Raw genomic sequence first — 22,403 nt, 5'->3', positions numbered from 1 at the left:
AAGGGTGCTGATTTGCAAATTCTGACATGCTCCTCACCTGACATTATTGTATAATGTACATCTGAATAGTTATTCTGATGGGTGGACTCAGTTATATATTGGATGGAAGCAGGAACATAACATGGACTGAAAAGATGGATAGAAACAAGAGATTAAAGACTGATATGTTTGCAGTGAGGTGCCTATTTTACAGTATAAAATATGCATTAAACTACTTTTCCTAGGATGGAGCATGACAGCGGTTGGCTTTGAGTTTATTATTTGGGCTACTGGAATTGCAGTCATATACATAACATATTATGAGATAAGGGAATTATAATTAGACCTCGCATAAAAGAAGAAAAGGATGGCAGAATGGAGAGACTTTGGTAATGGATGAGAAATAAAGGAGGTAATGGTGGGGAGATCTGGCCATTTTATTCAGTAGTCTTTGTACTTGCATGTACAGTGACTAGACATTTAAAGGACATAGATGAGCAGCACTGAAATCCTGGTAAAAATAATATTAAGTGGGTTAATTAGTATAAAGAGTTTAGAAATCATATGGTTATGAAAAAAATCTGATGAAATTGAACTGGGATGAGAAGGAAAGTGTCTAGTCAGGACTACAATAGGGTGAGCATCTGACTGAGGATTTTTACTTTGAACAAGATGCTTTGAACAAACCCAAGGAATACAATTTGGAAAAAAAGTAAAAAAATATATATATGTATCCCAGTTTGATTACATTTACGTTGATCAAAGACATAGAGCATAGAACATTCACTCACCTAATGCATCACATCAAACTATCAACTCACACATTAAAACATAACATATTAAACATCGCACATCCACACTCAGCAAATAGCACACTCCACAAACAATATCAAAATACGACTAGCCCACTCATTAATCACAAAAAATAAAGAAACACTGCATGCACTCACTAATAAAATATTAACGTTCACATGCACATTCAAATTCGGATCACTTTATACATACAAACGCATACGCTTAAATGACACAAATGCAAGCACAACATGGTTTACATGGGGCCTCCACAGCTCCCAATGTGGGAATTTGGTCACCACACAATCTTACTAATATATACTAACTCCATGGTCACATTACTTCTGCAAAGAGAATCCAGTAACATTGTACTGTAGCACAAATCAACTAACTATAACATTGACAGATTATAAAATCTTCACAACCAATTGAAAAAACAATCTTTCAACCACACTGTAAAGACATATAGTAGATAGCCTATGTAGGAGAATATTGTATGTAGAAAAAGACTGCATACAGTGTAACTGTTCCCTGATGACCACAGCTGCCTACCCAGGAAAGTGTGAGTAAGAATCTACAACTGGCAATCAGCATAATTCTTGCAGCAGAGGTGTGATGTAAAATGCCCAAAGAGTGTTAGTTAGCAGCCTGGTTATTCAATTCTGCACTCATTGCTGTCAATCTACATCACTGTCTGAAAATTCAAGGTAGACTGCATTGTAGTAATCTTGGTAGGATAACATCTGTACATGAATCATAGTTTCATAGTCCAATAATAGAGTATAGCATTCGATCTGAGTAATGTTTTCCAGATGAAAGTATGATGTCTTATGACGGCAGACTCATGCTCCTTTCATGTCAGCATCTTGTCAAGAACAATGTCCAAAGCATGAACACAGGGCAACAATTCCAAATGGTTTGCTTCATATGTAATCAAAAGAGAGCACAGGGAAAAAATGGATGGACAGATGGTGGCACTCAGCAGCACAGATTTAGTTTTAGCTAGACTGAGCTTTACGTGAACATGAGTCATCCACACAAGGACTAAATCCAAGCAGTATTTGAGAGATGAATAGTACAGCACACTATCTGGAGAGAGGGAGAGGCATAACAGAATATCATCAGCATATGCCTAATGTAGAATACTTACCCCTCCAATGACCACCCTAAGCTGCAAAATATATACAGTAATCAAAAATATATACTATACAGTGAGCAAGACAGTCAACAATCAGCTCCGAGGATACTGCAGTTCTGCAAGTAGGATCCTGATGGATTCAATGCAGACACAACTCATTGTGTACTTCTCCACAAGCAAGAGGTGAACCACTCAACAACAGTGCCTGATAACCTACCCTGCACCTAGAGGAGCATGATAAGTATCCCATGGACCACAGTGCCAGTGGCTGCCAAAAGATAAAATAAGGCCAAAATGGAATACTGATATCATGGTCTTGCTATCAGGAGGTGAATAACCACTCTAATGAATGTTTTCTCTATACTGAGATCTAACTAAACCAAGACTGACAAAAATATCACAAATCATGTGATGCCAGATGTGAATACAGTGTGCCTATATCACCTTCTCAGTCACCTTTCCAATAAATGGAAGGTTTGAGAAGGGGTGATAATTCAACAAAAGTTTGCATCCAAAGATGGTTTCTTCAGAATTAATGTAATCAAAGCCTATTTTAATAAAGATGGTGAAACCCTGGTTAAGATAATCAGAGCCTTTTTTAGTAAAGATGGAAAAAAAATGGTTGTCAAAGGGGAGTAAACCATTTTGAGAATAGTTAGATCTGGCATTGAAGAAAGCTCTTAAAAGCCTCATAGGGGTAGAATGCAGATCACAGTCGGTCAGATGCATAATTGAAATAACATCCATAAGCTTGTCATTACTGACATAATCAAGCTATGTCAGACATATGTCTCAATTACTTGGCTCAAACAACCAACAGTGCTCAGTGTGTGACTCCCGGGAAAATAAAACACTATAGGGAACTGATAACAACAGGAACAGAAGGAATCACCACAGGATGAAAATCTCCGTATTTAATATAAAACGTCTTTATTTGGAAACATGAGCGCTTTCGCGTAGGATAACTACGCTTCTTCAGATGTAATTAAAAGTAAAAAAGACACATCTTTTATACAAAGCTTGGCGGGCAAACCAAATAATAATGCAAGCAATAAATCAATTAACAACGTTAAGTAATTAAGCTCTTAGAATAATTAAGCTCTTAGAGTAATTAAACCGCTGAAGTACTGAGGACAATCCAAACATTCCATAAATTCAAATATTTAAAATCATGCTGTACCATTTATTTATTTATTTTTATTTATTTTACATTTGTTGACCGGGCTAGTCTAGCTGGATTAATGTCCATTTTCAGTAGAGGCCCGGGGAGAAAAGCTCCACAGTAAGACATAATTTTACAAACATAGATGTACAGAAGGTGTATTTAAAGACAGATTCTAGTACATAACATTTTCATAAAAGTCTAAAATGACTAGTAGCATCAACAGGAAAAAGTACATTAGATTCTTCTTTTTCAACATCCATCCATTCAGTCTCCAAAGGTTAGTTTCAAACTGCATAAAGCACAGAGCATAATTCTTACAGTTTTTACAGTTTATAATGCAATGCGCAAAATAATTATGTACAAAACAATTATGTAGTGCTTGCAAATATTCAATGTCATTTTAAACCAAAACACTGCTGCATTTTTTGTAAAGCAGTAAGAAACCTCTATTGATTCATCATGACACTTTTAAAAACATTTTGAGAAACATTGTAGAAAACGTTCTAAAAACATAATTTTCATTATGCCTTGTCATATATAATATCAGTATACCATGCGCAGTTGAGATGTAAAAGGTAAAAGAACCCTAACTAAACTGCGTAAAACTTGTATGAAGGTGTCTATATGAGAAACTAATCAGGCAACAGAACTAAAACCATCATAAGAAACCGATAATGGAAGTCACCTATAGGAACAAGAAATGCATTGTTACAATGGCTGATCGATAAGACAGACCGACAAATATATTATGCTGTTTAGCCAATAAATCATAAAGCTTGAAATTTATATTAGCTCATTATAATAATAAAACTAAAGAATTTATCAATGAATTGAAGGGAACATATAAATATTAAGTAATAAAAGTTGATATAATAATTAATATGATGATAAAGCGTCATTCAGATAATGCTCATAGTAATATATTTATTAATAACTATCAAATATAATCTATTAAATATTAATAAATATTGTTATAGGGAACTGTTGAAAGCAGAACAATAGCAGGGTTTTCAGGTTCAATTTTTGCTAATTTACTTCATCAGATCTTAAATATTTAAGCTTCAAAAGCAGTTACTTATCTACAGAAAAGTGCAGATCCTTAAAGCTCAAGAAGGACAATACACGTTTCTCACCTGGCTCCTATGAGTCCATGGTAGTACATAAAGTAAACAAGAGAGTTCAGGTTGTACTCGTAGCTTGAAAGTCCATTGCCAACTGCAATCCCCTGCAATGAAAGATTCATTACTTTCACCAATTTAAAATAAATAATTTTCTGAGAAATTATTTATTACCTAATTCATTTTATCATTTTATTTTACATTTTAAAGCAGATCTCCCAAAAACATACTGTCCTTTCTCCTTCCCAACATAATTCCTGCAAATTCACTCTGGCCATCCGTTATGTCAAGTAAAACTCCAGTAAAAGGTCTTATATAAAGAAATATTTTTTCATTTATGAAAGTAAACTGACCTTCATAGCCTTCTCTGCTGTGGAATTTAATTCTGAACTGACCCTTAACTGCTGACCATCTCATTCAGTATTGATATTAGCAAGTTCTTCTCCCTAATCTTACTAAGACCATCAAAACTGAACCTTTAGCTGTGATTGTCTGAAACTGTAAGAGGCAAAAGGTCCAGAGCTTTTCAAAACATCAGAAACATAGCTAAGGTGAAGCAAATACTATGATGTCAGCCACCCAGGGTGCATGGTGTTAGAGGACATAATTAGCAAATGCATTTTTTTTTTAATTTTCACTCCTCATGTATCCTATATGGGACATTGCAGCATATGGGCTTTAAGATCTGGTTCTCCTCCTTAGAGAGAGGAGGTTGATCTAGATTGGAGAGGTGGCTTTTTTTTCTATGCCTTCACATAGAGCATGAGGCCTTAAGGCAATAGGATGAGAGGAAATAGGGTTTTAGGATCAGGTGCTCCTCCTCCTTAGGGAAGGGAGTAATGCAGATTGAAGACTCGATCCTTTTTTTTTTATTTTGTTCCTCAGCATAGTGTTGAGGGGCACCAGATCAGGCAGCACTACCAGGCACCAAATGAACCAGCTACGGCTCTGCAGAACATCCTTGCTTTTTCTCAGAGTTTGCCCTAACCCTCATAAAATATATTAAGGATGGCACTACAGAATATATATCCATAGGATGTCTGGTTGTTCAACAATATTTTAGCATTTGGACTTCTTTCTATTGGCATATGCTTGATTTGCAAAGGGCATGCTGATTGGGTTGTCCAATCAGCATGCACATTTTGGAATATCAATGACACTTTATCATATAACAATTTTTATAATACTTCGTGGCTGTGAAGTGTGCCGTTTTGCCAGCCCTGTGCAGATATTTTTTTTTTAATATCTTGGTAAGTGACTTCCACTAGCCACATGTACTCAGTCATAAAACATTCAGCAGTAACTTTTTATTTAAACATAAACCCTTACTAGTAGCACGTGGAGCTTTTCTAACCCCATCAGCTGGCCATGGGCCAAATTACAGCTGGGTGAAGAGTTTCAAGGCACTATGACAGAATATTGAGCCATTTCAAACTTTTCTAGATATTATTAAAACATTATAATCAGTAAGATGGCCTGCGCATTGAAGGCCACAACAAATTAGGGACTCAAGAAATACATGTTTCAGTGCCACTGAGGAAACATGTATACAGGTCAAATAAGGTGCCATATTTGCAGTATTTTTTTTTCTATGTGATGGATGCCTAACAAGCAGCTGAAAGCAGTAGTGAAGCTATCAGATCTAGGCCAGAGTAATAAACCAACCACACTGATATGTGAATTACAAACATTGCCAGAAGTAGAACAAATTGGTGTTTTCCAAACCATAATGAGCAGCAGAACGTTAGAGCACATATAAGGAGAGGTTTACCTTCAGATTTATGCTATGATCTTTCATCACCAGCTCTGCCAGTACTGGAATGTAAATACCACCATAACCTTCACCAGCAAGATACACATTGTTCCCACTGTACTCTGGGAATAAAAGGAAAAATTCCTTCAGAGCAAGGTAATTGGTTAAGGAAACCTAAGGAGGAAAAACAAAAATGAACACAGCGGAACTAAGTACTAGAAAGACATTGAGCAGAAGTTTTAAAATACTGAATATTTATTAATATTTTTATTCCTTATAAGGAAAGATGCACAACTCTGTGACAGATGAGGGGAAGTTATAGAGCTAAACTTTATACAATAACACATTTTTGTATAGCTTGGCAATCTAGTATCCAGTGCAGATGTTTAGAGCTTTGAGCTGCTAATAAAATATACCTTGTAGACTTTTGGTTTGAGACCAACAACTTCCACCTGCTTACTGTGTGGTTCTGGGCTGGTCACCTAACCAAAGTGATGTACATGTGAATGCCATGAGAACAGAAATGTGGGTCTTGTGGCTCTTGCATGGTTATTAGATAAAATAGCACAGATAAATATGTTCCAGTTGTACATAATATGAACAGGTAAATTGTAATAAATGTCCAATTTAAAAATCAAATATTTGTGGTACTTTTCAAATATTCATTTTTATAATACTTCAAGAAATCTATAGTTTTACAAAGCCTGTGCAGACATGTTTTTTATTATATGTATCCTGATAAGTGATGATAAGTGATTTCTGGTAGCTACATGCACTCTGTCATAAAACATTCAGCAGTGACATCTTACAATATGTGAGGACACACCATCATGGAAAATGGAACATCTCCCGTAAGATCTCCTGTTTACCAGCAATTCACTTTTATCTTTAAAATGTGGCATGTTGCACACAGATGATTACATAAAGAGTGTTAATCACTAGAGTTTCATGCACAAGCCTGGACCCTGACTGCTGGATTTACTATACTTAAGTAGGGGGTGAGGGGGATGCAGCAGACTCACCCACTGCAAAAAAAAATATATATATATTTTTAAATGTTTCATCAGAATGAAGGTTTGACTTTTCTCTCTTTCTCGTCTTCTTTTTCTCTCTCTTTTCTTTTTTTTTTTAACATAGGGGAAGCACATGATCAGTTTGTCTATTACGGGAATGCTGTCCACATCAGGAAGGTGGCACTGTCCTATCAGATGGGAGATACATCCAACCCAGTAAACGTGCTGACAATCTATCATTGTGACAGCACCTTTTCTGACACCTTTTACGTTGCTTACGGATGTATAGAGTAGTTCTTCCCTGCCTAAATAAAATATGGGGATGGTGGTGCTTCATCAGGTTTCCTTTCTCTTCTATCACAGAAATGTGTGATTTATGAACACTTTTGGCTTCTGTGTCAGGACAATGGAGCAGGAGTCATTTTCAAAGAATGCCAGTCAGGATATCTATTACTTTGCATGATCCCATTGGCATGCCCAGTACAGTGTCACTCTATGGGGCACACACTACAGTCATAACTCTCAAGCTCTGAGCACAAGAAATCAGGACAAAGCCAAAAATAATGGGGGGACAAAGGCCCAAAAATAGGGAAAGATTTAAATATTGCATTTTCTGATGGACAGGAAGTCTGAAACTCAAAGGTCTGTCATTATTTACTGATTTTAATCCTCAATGATTTGCCAGAAAACCACAAATTTTTATGAGGAACAGACCAAAAATATGAAGCAAAAATCTTGACATTCTGTGAAAATGTGGATAGTTAGAGGTCTGACTACAACCGGTTGTACTACATGGCTGCTGTGACCTGCAAAACACTGGCAGGTTCTTTGCAGCAGTTTAATATCTTTACTATGTTCTACATGGCCTTTCAGTGATGGAATGCTTGGTGTTGCTCTTTGATGTTCATTTCTGTGTAACACCAATGCTATTGGACAATCTGCTATGTTTTTCTTAGTTTAGTTCTAGTGGTCCATAGTGGAACTGTGATAAATGTTTGGCTGTCCTGCAGAGTTCACACCACATGTTTCTGCTTTTTGAATGCAGAAGATATTTCAACACCTCGTTTGCATAACAATTCCTTATCTAGACTATTTCAGATAAGCAGCAGTGTATGCCGTTGCCATGTGTATAAGAACTTTTATGAACTGTGTAGGTCTATGCTATGTAGGTCTTATTGTGTACCACCTTGGGAAATTCTGTATATTGTTTATGAAACCTGGACAAAGACAATACACCTATCTGGTCTGCCCTTTTAAGTTGGTTAACCTTTTACCTCCTCTTCATTCCTACATTCCCTTTTACCCTTTTTCTACGTGTCCCATATCTTTTTGACTTCCTCTCCCATTCCTGTAGTTTACTCCATGCAACAACAACCTTTTCAGTGAAAGTGCTTTTGGAGGTCCAAGGAACTCCCTATAATTTAATATTGTCTTGTGCACCAACATCATATCCTTCCTTTATCTTCTGGTCTTAAGTGAGAAGCACCTCTGGTTATATCCCTTCCGTTCCATTCTATAATCATTCTGGTAGTTTTCTACTGGATTTCTTATAGCAGCCTGATGTAATTTTCTTTATATAGCCTCAAGAACTACATGCAGTACTCAAGGTGTGGTGTGACCAAAGCCTTATAGTGTGCAAGATTGTCTAGATGACCTTTTTGCTTCTGCCTCTTCACTCAGCACTTGCTGGTCCAGTCCAGATGTGATTAACACCCCAGATCCTTTTCCCGCTCTCTTTCTGTCAGTTCAGTTCCCTCCTGTGATACTTCACATAAGGGTTCTGTGGTCCAAGTGCAGGACTTTACATTTGTTTGCTGTGAATCTCAACTGCCATATTTCTACCCACTTGGTAAGATTTTCCAAATTCTTCGCTAGATTCCTGTCCACATTCTACTTTTATCATCAGCAAAGAAGTGAATCCTGTGCTTTTTTCCCAAAATAAAGTGTAGTGGAGCCAGAGCAGACAAATGCAGTACTTGTTTTGTCACTTACCTAATACCTGGCATTGAACATCTTACCGCAGCCCTCCGTGTCTTATAGTTTAGCCAGTCAGTTTTCCCGTTATGCAGTCTCTGTCCTACTCCCTACCCCATCCAGTGTTCCTATCAGTCTTCTCTGTGGTAATGGGTCAAAGGCCTTGCTAAAGTTGACTCCTGTTACCTGTCTGTCAAGTTCTCTTATAACCCAGATTTAAAACTGGATCATGTTTCACTAGCAGCTCATTCTAGCTATGAACCCAGGTGGAGGTGGTATCATGAAGATTGCTGCCCTCTAGAAATGCTACCAGCCTTCCCCTCAGGAACTGCTCCATAGTATTTCCCACCAATGTTGCTCTCTAGAATTTTCCTGATTCTTCCCATGTACAACAGGATCACAGATGTAGTCTTCCAGTCCTGTGGCACTTCTGTAATATCCAATGATCTGTTGAAAATCTAATTTAGGGGGCTCTGCCAACATACTGGTCATATTTCTGATGACTATGTGAAGCAGTCCATCTGGCATTTGTGTTTTATCCTCTCTAAAGGCAGCCAGTTCCTTCTGAACCTCCTCCATTTCTATCCTAGTGTCTGTTTACTGTTCTGCCCATCTGGTCCTGCCTTCCTCCAAGCATGGCACCCTTCCCTTGCTTTCCCTTTTAAAGACTGAAGCAAAGCATGCATTCAGTACCCCTGTTTGCTCCAGGCTTCTGTGACTTACCTCCAGTCTTTGACCAATTTGGACAATTCTGCCCTTCCTTTCCTCCTTTTTGCTATTTATCTCAAAAAACAGCTCTTGCTTCTCTTCTTGTTCTCTTCTGCTAACTCCTTTTCAGATTCATCTTTTGCCACCCTTACCATATTTGTTACCTTTTTGTTAGACTCCTGATCCATACTTTCTCTGGCTTTCCACTCCCTCTCTTCTACATGTGATAGTATTCTCATTAGATGCTCATACATCGTGTTAACAAAGACATTCCCCAACACACACACACACACACACACACACACACACACACACACACACACACACACACACACACACACACACACACACACACAAGCCCCTCCTGCAGCTGATTACAGTCACAGTTGGAGTGTACATGTGGATGAATGAGTTTGTGTTTTCACCCACATGTACACTCCAGTACCCACACACACACACACACACACACACACACACACACACACACACACACACACACACACACACACACACATGCAATCACACACAAGCACACACGCATCCAGAGTCTTCATTCAATACCTAACCCTTCCCATGCAGCCATTCTGGCAGGCACACACATGCCCGGGTACGCGCACACACACACACACACACACACACACACACACACACACACACACACGCACACACGCACACACGCACACACGCACACACACACACACACACACACACAAAATCACACACACACACTTACTTTCATGCAGCTTTATTCTTGCATCTACAGACACATGCACCCTCATGTCTACATACATACAAACTCTAACACATACTCCTAACCCCATATCTTATCTAAAGTTACCCACTTCTAAATGAGTGAATTGGTGACCACTGTCTTTTGATGGCATTCACTTTTTCCCCTCCAACAATTAAATTGTACATTGTCATGCAAACCTCAGAATCATTTGGCAATGTAAATCATGAGCAGCTGGCATTTCTGGGGGTGAGCACAAGATTAATCAGCATTAGCAGCTCTCCTGGGTTGTTACATTAGCATGCAACCCTATCAGTTAGATGACCCTCTCTACTGAGGCCCCCACTAGTGGGAAACCTTAGTGGTAGGGCAATCTATGAACCAAAAAAGCTTACCATAATGGGGAAAAAAGACCATGTTATGGTTTCCACTTGCAGTAAGCCTTTCTGAATCTCAGCCATGGTGTTTAAATGTGTTTTTTGGAAATATAGTGAGAAACCAGTGAATGCACACAATATTAAAAAAATGTGATATATTTACATATAAGTCAAATAGTACAGTTATACCATGAAATAAATGTCTGCTGAAAAAGTACAGCCTGTTTTCTTGTGGCTTCTGTTTGGACACGTAGTAAGAAGACAATTCTTTCATGAGACAACCTGACTCTTAACAATAGTAACTATAGTAGTTGAGTGTATAATAGAAAGATTAAACCAGTATGTTAGACAGCTTCATGGCATGAGGGGACAAAGCTATGACTATGACCCAAATTTCCTGAGGTACCTGGATATAGAAGGAGCTGGCAGGGATGGTTGGGACTGAGTGGTTGATAACGTTCTGACTGTGACTCTGATGACCTGAGGTATCAGAGTATAGAAGGAGCTGGCAGGGAAGGTTGGCACTGAGTCATTAATGCTGGAGTAGTCACTCTGGGGCAGGAATTAATTCCTGGGCTTCCGCAGGACTGACATCTCGTAAAGGTCTGGTGTGAAAGTGGGCTGCAACATGAAGTGGCTTGTCAGGTGGGGGAAGGTGAGCTTGAGTGGTGAGTACCAACTCACTTATCCTGGGGACAGAAAGGGGGCAAAGCCCACCAAACTGGTGACACCTGCTAATGAGCCAACAGATGATCACCTGTGAAAGAGGCCCTGTTAAATCACATTGCTCACAGTGCAGACACTGCTGAGTGTGGAGAAATATGAGTGTGGAAGTCCACACACCTTCTGCTCTGACCAAGGTAACTACTGTGAGTCAAAAGGGTCACCTGAATTAAGGGGTTAGATGGAGAGGGGAAATACACCAAGACAGGGTATCTTGTCCACTCCCTAGCATTTGACTCACCCCTCTTGTAGGAATTAATGGGCTGATAAGGTTTCCTGAGCTTTAGCCCAAGCCTGGAGAAGCCTAGCTTTTGCACATGGAGAGGAAATGAATGGGCTGATTAGCCACAGGATGGGGAACCACTAAGCCAGATCCACTGGAGCATAAAAAAGTGAGCCTCAGGATCCAATCTACTTTTCTGCACAAAATATATACATAAATAAATAAATAAATGACTTAATGAATGAAAGGCATGTAATGCACCCATCCACAAAACATTACACTAAAGTGCTGTAGCTATCTTTTATTTATCCTTTGTTGACTGGTTTAATCCCACTAGGGTAGTGACCTTCTTTCAGGGGAGACCTGAGGTGGTATTTATACTTTTGGGGGGAAATTTGGCCAGGGCATCATGGAACCTCCCCTACTATTTTCTACAAGTGCTGTGAGATCATTTATATCCACCTGAGCTCCCACCAATTCAAGCAAATGGAACCTAGGTTTAACATCTCATCCAATGGACAACACATTCAGGAGTGCAGCCCTCCCCCTTTTTTGTTGCACTACAGTGTCAGCAATTGCTGTTCTTACCTGTTGTAGGAACAAAGTCCACAGCCTTCTGCATTAAAGGCAAGTTTACCACCTGTTGCACCACTGACATTGTGCTTTTGAGAGCATGTCCCATTGAGTGCATGCCTTCATTGCAGTATAAGCATACTGTGCGACCCATACTGCAGTACAGGTGCACTCAGCTGCCTTAGAGGATTGTCTAGACAAAAGGAGAAATTTAACCACCTGCCTGAATGACAACTTCCTCTGTTGTCATTCCTCATCCTGAACCGTTGGTAACCAACAGCTATAGGTACATCAAGGCAAGTTTACAGTGAATATCAGTGATTCCCCCAACCAGGTTGATGTGTTGACCTGGGGACACATGATCAATGGAGTGACAGAATGGTCAAAGAGAGCTGATGTCAGCATGCCTATGCTGAAAAAAGTACAAAAAAGATAAAAAGAAGAATGATGTAAACTATTTTGTATACAAACCTGTGCGCTCACAGACTGTAATATAATTCCCTCTGTTATCATACAAAATTCTTCAAACTCATAGATTCATAGGTGTTTACTAAGCTAACGACCACAAGGGCCTTTTTAAGCCTAGCCATGCATCCCAAGTCTCTGACAAATTTTGATATGATTGATAAGTGCAAGCATGGGCCTGGGAGATGAACAATTTACAGGTTACCTGTGTCCATCAGAGACATAGGTGCCAAACCAGGGATGAATTTCTGGTTTCCCCTCCAATTGCCCAAGTTGCACTTGAATTGGATTAGGGAGGAACTCTGCTTCACATGGATGGGGAGCCTGTTCCATAGGTGGGGTAGTCTCTGGGATACATACCTATCTCTCCATGAGGTCCTATTTATATCACAGGTAAGGTTTAAGTCTTTAGAACAGGTAATTCTGGTGCTGTTTGTTTTTTGGATATGCAGGAGGCCCATCAGAGTAGGATCTGACAATGCCCTGCATGCCATGCATAGATCTCCCCTCAAAAGCCTGTAGGAGACAGAATACAGGGATAGGGCCTTGAGGCAGTCTGCATAGGACATTTTACTTACACCCTGCATTCTTTTAGTGAGGAACCTCTGTGGACATTTCAGTTGTTGGATATGCCTGGTTAGGTACATACCAAAGGGGGCATTGTACTCAATGATAGGTCTGATGAATGCCAAATACAGTGGAACAATGACTTACTTGGACTTAGATGCCATACCTTTGTTTATAAGTTGTGCAACATAGAATGGTTTCCTCACCACTGTAGACATGTGATGGTCAAAGGCTAGATTACTATCTATATGTGTCCCTAAGTCCCTGACTACTAGGTCAACTCTAAGGGGTGTATTGTCAATATGATAGTTACTAAGGATGGATGACTTCCCAAAGGATACTATTATACATTTATTGGCATTTAGTTTTAGTCCATCGCTCTGACACCAGTTGTTTGTCTGCGCCAGCACATCCTGTAGAACATTTGTGTCAGTGCGAGATTCAATGGCAGTTCCTAATTTGCAAGGAAATGCAAATTTAGTCAGCCAGAGACCACTGACATTGGCCTTGACTTCTGAGAATTAAATGCCAAAAAGGTTAGGTTCAAGAACTGATCCCTGAGGGACTTCGCTTGTGACTGGCCTGTTTGTACAGGTGGACTCCCAAATTCTAACTTCCTGGGTCCTGTGTGTGAGCCAGTTAGCTATCCACTGGGTGACATATGGGTTTATACCCAACATTTTGAGTTTGTCAACGATGTCTGAGTGGGGGTATTGTGTCAAATGCCTTGACCAGGTCAAGGTAGGCAGTGTGAACAATTTTGCCCTCATCCATTGCTTTGGTGAACTTCTCAAAGAAGTTCATCAGGTTGAGTAGGCATGATCTGCCCTTGATGAAACCAAACTGGTTGGGTCCAGTGTCTGGAGGGTTACTATATCTTTACTGATCATCTCCATGATAATTCTTTCCATGGTTTTACATATATGATTATGGGTTTGTAGTTTCCAGGGTCTGTAGATGGCCTACCTTTGTGCAGAGGGCTGAATTTGCCTTTCTCCATTCATGATGCACAAAGCCTGTTTGGAGGTTACAGTTAAATAGTAATTCCAGAGGCCCTGATAGGTCATGTTTCATGCTATTTAGAAGGCAGCCTAGGATATTGTCTGGGGCCATTAATGAAGTGTTCTTGGTTTTAGAGAGAGCATTAAGGACCTGTTCCCTAGTGATAGTAGGGGGAGTTATATGTGATATTTCCTGAGGGAATGTTGAGGGGGAGAAAGGGGTAAAGTTGGAGCTGAATTTATCAGCCAGGAGGTTTTATATATCTTCTGGCTCAGTATAGGTGGCTCCATTTAAAATGAGCTCTGCACACAATTGTGTATTGCCTTTGAGGTTGCAGACATAGCTTAAGAATGCTTTGTGGTTGTCCTTGGCCTGGGAGGTCAAACTTACCTCAAATTTGACTTTGGTAGACTTTATTTGTCTTCTGAATTGTTTGCTTAGTTTAATGAGAGTACTTTTATCCTGCTGGGTGCTGCACCTCCTAATTTTTGCCATGATTTTCTTCCTCTTGTTATACAGCTGATTGATTTTGTGATTTCACTAGATTGGCTTGTGTTTTGAGTTAGTTCTGTCACTTCTTGGTGGGTACAGCTGCCTCTGTTCAGCTATTAGCATGCTTGTACAGGGTTTCTGTGAAGAGTTTTGCATAGGCAGCAGTGTTTGCATGGTTTATGGAGGCTTGAAATTTTGCCAGGTTCTCACTTAATAGCAGAAGGTTAGCCTTAGAATAGTTCCTGAATATTCCAGGTTTAGCTGGGGGACCAGGTTTTATTTTTACTTCAAAAGAGACTATTTTGTAGTCTGACCTTACCAGGGAAGGCAGTACAGTAGGGAGTGTGCAGCAGTCTCCCATATTAACGAGGACCAGATCCAGTAGGGTTGCACCCCTGGTTGGTGTACTGACTATTTGGTCCAGGGAGTTTGTGTTTACAAAATCCAGGAATCTCTGTGTATGTACGTATTTTGTCGTATAGGATTCCCAATTAATAGTGGGGTAATTAAAGTCACCCATGAATATGACATTGGATTGGATGGTTAGTGTTTCTAATAAGTTTAAATACATGGTATGGGTTTCCTGGGTCATAGAGGGGGACCTATAGCTTGCAAGGAAGTGGTATTGAATTTTTACTTATGGTGATTTGAACATGGAGCAGCTCAAGTGCATTGTCCTGTTTGACCACCTTTGAAGTATATTTATTTTTGATGTAAATAGAGACACCTCCACCTTTAGCCCCTGCCTGTGTAGTAGCTGGCCTAAATGTGTGGAAGGCATTATAACCTTGCACTGTTGGTGTGCTCTCTGTAGCTTTAAGCCATGTCTCAGTGACTGCACAGACATCAGCATTCTCTAGGGTAAAGAGAGCTTCTAGGAAGTGGAGTATTTTGTTTGATAGAGATATTCAGTTTTAGCAGGTAGGCGGAGTAAAGATTTCACTGCCCACAATGTCATACTGTGAGCCTTTCAACTGCATCCAAGGCTGACTATGAGTTGTCTTTAAATGTCATACTTGACAGGCAGAGAACTGCATAAAAAAAACAAATGTAACATTTGAACTGAAACGTGTCATATAGGTATGCGGTTTTAGCTCCAAAGTTTTAGAGATGACATTTGACAATGATCACTAGTGTGACAAAAGTGACAATTTGATAAACAGACCAATACTCCTAAGCTACAGCTGAAAGCACTGATGTCGCTACTTCAAGTAACAAAGTATCAGTAGCTTAAAGACCATAATAATAATACGAATATTAGTAATAATGTTATATAAGTTTAATCAGTTAATTGTTACATAAAACAAGAATGCAAACCACACTAACATTTCACAAATAAAATTCAGTGAAAAAATAGGAAAGTCCGATTTTGTGATATTCTTCATCATCAACAACATACCTCTGTGTCATTGGTACTGTATACTTGCTTATCTGAGTAGGAAAACCCAACACCTACTGGAGACTCCAAATAAAGCATGTTGGCATTCTGTAGAAAAATGTTAAACCACAAAGTTTACATTAATAGATACATTAAGACAAATAGGGTACTACAAAACTGTAAGAGACTTGATCTGCAAAACAATTTAAAAAAATATTTTTGGCATCCTATACCACAGTACTTAAGAAAAACTGCCTACCTAAATCTGAAGTGCCTGAGCTGGATATAACTCTGATAAGCTTGGGAGGAGACAGAATACAGCTAGACATATCAAGACATATCAGAGACAAAATTCACTATAGTGCATGGAAGTATTGTATAAAAGCTGTAACGGGGGGGGGGGGGACTGAACCTCATCAGCTGCCTCCTAACTCATATCTATTGAAAATTACAGAACTGGAGAGAGGCAAGGGAAACAAATCATGTTCAGGCTCTCATTTTGGTCAAAATTAAAATTATTTTTGGTAGTAAAATATTTGATAAAATTGTCTGTGGAAACCTTCATTTATTGCTGCAGTGTATCACACATGCAATGCAGTTTTTAACTCTGCTTTCTGTAAATCATATTAAAACTTATCACTTATTCTAACTATAGTAAAATGTATGAAGATGTGAAGAGTCCAAATGATATAAGGAATAATCCGTATATGAGTTAGTGCCACCCTTACTAACCTGCTCTTTGAGCCAAATTGAGTGAGCAGAGGGGTAAAGCCCTGACCACAGCCCAGGTGTCCCAGTTTGGTTAGCATCTTGTACAACTGATGGACATGGCAAGGAAAGATGTCAGCCAGCAACAGTGATAACGTAAATAGTGACAACTGTTAGGTAACATCATGGAGTAAACAGCAAAAAGAAGATGTCATTGATGAGGAAGACTGAGACTGTATAGATAACAATAATAATAATACCAATCATCATCATCATCATCATCATCATACAATTATATTCAGGAAAACAAGCAGTTCAAAAAGATCACCCTTTAGAGGAACTTCCTACATTAAACTGGATCAGACATTTGCGGTGAGTAATTACTGTCAGTTACCAAGATTAGAATAACAAAGAGGGCGATAACAGCGTATGGAAGGAAGCAATTGAGATGGATGGTGACCACAACACAGGGCAGCAAAAATCCATTGCTTCAACCACAGACGGACACTGAGGCTAGGAAATGAATTTACTGATAGAATTACTGATTCCCTGAATACAGAAATCAACATTTTATGTACCAACTAACTAAAAGAGAATCCAAACTTTTAGATAAAGGTTTGACTTTTCTGGCAACAAGCTTCTCACATGTAACTAAAAGCATTTTTCATCTACTTGAATTTACAGGTTTAAAAAGGGTTTTGGTTAACAGGATTCTTCAGCATAACAGTTTGTGAAAATTCCTTTCAGACATCTTGTGATAGACATCCTTTTTTCTAGGTGCTTTTCCCCACAATGGCTGCTGACTATCAAGCCTCCCACCAGCATCCATGCCCATTTGTTTGCTCCATCCTTTGTATTCCTTTGTGAGGGCAAATGATGGCCAGGGAAGACCATCATGCATGCAGCTATGATGTCAGTTTGTGCCCTCATTGGCATTCAAGAAATGAAGATGTATTTGTTTAGCATTAAACCCACCCATTGGAGGCTGATGTGAGCACCCACATTACCATGGAGCATCCTAGTCCCCCTCCAATGTACACACACACCTAAAATGCTACTATCATTCACTTGTGGCTGCCAAGCCCACATGTCCCACTCCTATGTATCTTAGTGTACACAAGCTTCCTGGTACATGGGATCAGTTGGTTCACCAAGAAACAAACTATTGAAGAAAATACAGACCAAAACAGTTCCTCAAGTCTGCTGGCTCCGAGACACAGAAGCCCACAAAGGCAATATGCTTCACCAAAAAGTTTTATTACACTCAAGAAAACAAAGTAAGCACTTTTGACTTATTCCAGTGAATAAATCTTCTTCAGACAGCCCCTTTACCTCACATCCTGCTTTAAATACATAAGTCAAGTAATCACATGTTAGAAACCATTAAAGGTGAATCATTAAATATTACAAAGCTAAAATTTAAAAATGACAACATGATAATGATAAATATGATGAATGAAATGGATCACTTCATCATTAAAAAGGTAAAATTCATATATTTTCTATCACACTTTACACTAATAGGGCTTACTAAAAAATTCTACTTGAAGCTCTAGATAATTTAAATACTGAATTAATAAAATATTAAACTGGAGAGATATAAAAATAAATCTATATAAATAATACATAAAATGTGTAAGTTGATGTAAATAGTATATAAACTGTATAGGTAAAATGTAAAATGTAAAAATGCAGCAAGACCTAATAATCAGCGACCCCAAGGACCTAATTAAATACTAAAATACTTGAAATTCTTTAACTTAAAAATGAATCAGCAGCAATGTTACTCACCCTGTAGTAATTAAAATTTTAAATGAAGTGCATTATTACACTACTAAACAATTTGTGTGTAAAGTAAATAAATATTCATGCTCTCATTCAATGTATTGAACCAAGTACCTAAAACTCTATCTTTGTATATTTCTGAGTTTCAACACACAGGCCAAAGAACACATGTCATTCAGTCCTGGTGGATGATAGGCATTTAATCTTAATTGCCACGAGAGCTCCTGAAATTCTAACAATGTGGAAAAAGGTCCACCCCTTATATTAAAATCTATCTGATCAATAACACGGAAACTAAAATTGTGTTAAGGAAAATCATGAACATGTTTTGCAAGGGCATTCTCAAGCTTAGATTTTTTTATACTGTACAAATGTTCGTAAACTCTGTCCCTGAGTCTACGATCTGTCTTCCCAATGTAGAAACAAGGACAGCGTCTACAGGAAGCCAAATACACTACGCCCTTGGAAAGGCAATTATACCTGTTGGTGGCTAAATATTTTCTATCTCTTATAGTAAATGACGTACCAACGCCCATGTGTCTACAATAAGGACAATTTTCACATTTATACACCCCAGTAATTCTAGAACTGGGGCAATTTAGTCTCTCCAATAGATTTTTTAAATTCAAACCTCTTCTATCAGTAAACCTAAGGGTTGGCTCCACAATGTTGACCAAATCAGCATCCGTTAACAGTAAATCCCAATTTTTAATAATTATTTGCCTAATAATACCAACATCAGTGCTGTAAGAAGTAATGAAAGTAAGTCTAAAATGATCGGTAGTCCTTAACTGCTCCAGGATTGGAGAATCAGCACCCAAAATAGGTTGAAAATGACCGTTAGCCCTTTTCAGTTGAACTTCTAATACCAAATCTTGGATTAATTGTGTAGGATAACCTCGTTTAACAAACATATCATGCAATAATTCACATTCAACTCTAAAATCAAATTTGTCGGTCACTTTTCACGCCATTCTCACCAGTTGGCCCTTCACTATAGATCTCTTCTGCTGAAATAGGTGACAACTGGTGAAATGAAGAAATGCATTGGAATACGTTTGTTTCCTATGTACTCTTGCTTTAAATGAATGTGAAATCCTATCTTTAAACAATTCATTATCCAAATAAGTTATACTCTCCATTACTACATTATAGGTGAATTTCAGAAATTGAGTGGACCCATTCAAATAAGTAACAAATTTCGAGATGTCATCTGGAGAACCATTAAATAAAATTACGACATCATCAAGATATCTGGTATAATAAAAAATGTTTTCTTTGAACATATTGCTGCTATTAAAAACATACTGCTGCTCCCATTGGGGCATTACTAAGTTTGCAAAAACAAGCCCCACAAGGAGAGCCCATCACAACCCCTTATTTCTGTAAATAATAATTATCATTAAACAAAAAGAAATTATTATTTAAAATAACATCCAGTAATTCATCCACCAATTCACTTTCCCTTTCAGGGCAACCCTTAGATCTAATAAGGTAAATCACCCATTCAATACCTAAGTCAATGGGTATGACTGCATAGAGGTCTTTGACATCAACTGCTAAAAATAGGATGTCTTCTTTATATTCCAACTCATTAATATTCTTCAAGAATGACCATGAATATGCTCAAACATCCTCACATATTTCTTTAATGTTACATCTACAAATTTTGCTAGTAGGTATGTTATAGAATTCCTCCCATTGACTATCAGATGCAATGGGGGGATCATCCAGAGCTTTGTGAATTTTTGGAATCCCGAAACTCACCGGGGTGATGGGGGCCAAGTTACTCAAATAGTTGTAAAGATTTAAAGGAATTCTAGATTCGATGAAAAGGTCATTCAGAAAAGTTTTAATTTTTCGCTGGGCTCTATTCATTTCATTCAAAGAAGAAATAATATAATGATCGGAACCAAGAAGCTTAATCATACGACTAGTGTAATCCTCAATGTTGAAAAAGACAAGCCCTCCACCTTTGTCAGGCATAACTACCCTAGCGTCTTGAAAGCTCAAATAACTTAAGCTCTCTGTGACAGATAACTTTGACCCGGCTTGTGAAAAGCAGATTTGTTAGTTATTTCCGGAGCATGATCTTTTAATGCAGTCAATTCACTAAGAAATAGCATTGATACAGCTGCTTTGATGCTGTAGAGGGATAAAACCCTGATTACAGCCCAGCCAAGGGTTCAGTTAGCAGCTTGAGTAACTGACAGGGCAGCAGGGAGAGATGGGCATTCTCATTCGGGGGGGGTTGTCCTGGGGGAGTTCAGTACATAACTATCCCTGATGAAGGCTAGGGATATGAGATAAGGATATGTTCCAAGGCGAGATTAGGGTGTGGCCACTGAGCTGCCTGCAAGGCAGGATGATAGATAAGCATGCCCCCCCCATTGCATACCTGCACTCAGGATGTAACCAAGGAACCACATGAGGGACAGGTTAGGGCATAAAAAGAAACAAAACATACACCCAGCAGATAGTATTATGGCCAGACCCCCCCCCCACAGTACCCTTAGGAGCTGTGCTGGCCCTGCTCATTCAAGGAAGTTCAGGGGTATTAGGATACAGCAGGTAGACTCAATGATGGATATGATGAAGTTGGCTGAGGTGCCATATATTGATGCAAGAGGAACCCCACCCAAAAAGAAAAAAAGAAAGAAGTAGCAGTGATATCATTATGGCTGCTAAGGGTGGACAATAGGAATTATGGAGAGGAAATTACATACATATTTATAAGCCAGTTTTAGGGTCTCATTGGCACCCTGAACATCAGTTGTCCTCCATTATCCTCCCTCTCCCTCTAGCCTAGAAGTTCATCTTCTCTCTTCCAACCTTTGAAAAGGCTTCCAGCAAGGAGAACCCTAGAGTGGAGACCTCAGGTGAACAAGAACATGATACTGGCCAATCGGGAAAGTCCTTTTACTCTTAGTGTGATGTCATCCTCAGTGATTCCTGGATCACAGAGATTTCCTAGATATATACTAAAGTTCATCTTGGAATATTTTTAACAATGTGCCATAATGTTTCTTCACATGCCCCCCCCCCAAAAAAAATGCACTGAATATGATAGGAAAGACATCACCAGATAACTGGTTAAAATACCTACAAAAAGATAATGCTACAGGCATAGTAAATGCATATAGCATCATATTCCCAAATGTTAACTCAGTACCTCTTCAAGTTGTTTCAAACAATACCACAGTCATGTGGTACATCTACAAGCAGGAGGGAGCCAGGTCATTCGCCCTTTGCAGACTACCCATGTTAGCTTGGGATATAGCGTCACAGCTCAGTCTCACTCTGCAGGCATCCTTTATTCAGTCAGGGCAATACTGTGTGGCAGATAAGCTAAACAGGACAGGGCAGACCCTCAAGTATGCAAACTAGATTAGGGGGCCTTCCAAGACTTGATCCATGTGTGGGGAGTTCCTCTAGTAGACCTATTTGCTTCCTGTCTAGATAAACAGATGGCAAGATTATGCTGCAGGACCCCATACAAGAAGGCCTGGAAGACAGATGCCTTTTCTTTTTCTTTAACAGGAATGTTTCTACATGTTTTTTTATCCTCTCCTCTGATATCTAGAGTACTTCTGAAGATTCAGGAAGAATCCCCCAAGATCATTGTGGTGACTCCCTTTCTGGTCCAGGCAACAGCGGTTCTTCCTTCTTTTGGAAATGGCCAGGGGCAATTACAACAAGCTTCCACACAGAATGGATCTACTCACAGAAGATCATGGGTG

General features: G+C 39.0%; 1 protein-coding gene across 1 annotated transcript in view; it reads right to left on the bottom strand.

The window, feature by feature from the left end:
* Positions 1 to 22,403, bottom strand: part of LOC122817074 (lysosomal protective protein-like) — a 337,956-nt gene that overhangs the window by 189,907 nt on the left and 125,646 nt on the right. The window contains exons 5-7 of the mRNA XM_044090226.1: positions 16,192 to 16,278; positions 5,964 to 6,119; positions 4,208 to 4,299 (exon numbers count right to left, since the gene is read on the bottom strand). Coding sequence (XP_043946161.1) covers positions 4,208 to 4,299; positions 5,964 to 6,119; positions 16,192 to 16,278 — 335 coding nt within the window. The remainder of the gene's footprint in view (positions 1 to 4,207; positions 4,300 to 5,963; positions 6,120 to 16,191; positions 16,279 to 22,403) is intronic.

Source organism: Protopterus annectens, chromosome 12.part0 (assembly GCF_019279795.1).
Source record: "Protopterus annectens isolate FY-2018-M chromosome 12.part0, PAN1.0, whole genome shotgun sequence".
Lineage (NCBI taxonomy): Eukaryota > Metazoa > Chordata > Ceratodontiformes > Protopteridae > Protopterus > Protopterus annectens.
Note: the sequence above shows the minus strand (reverse complement) of the source record. Positions and strands in the feature narration are given on the sequence as shown.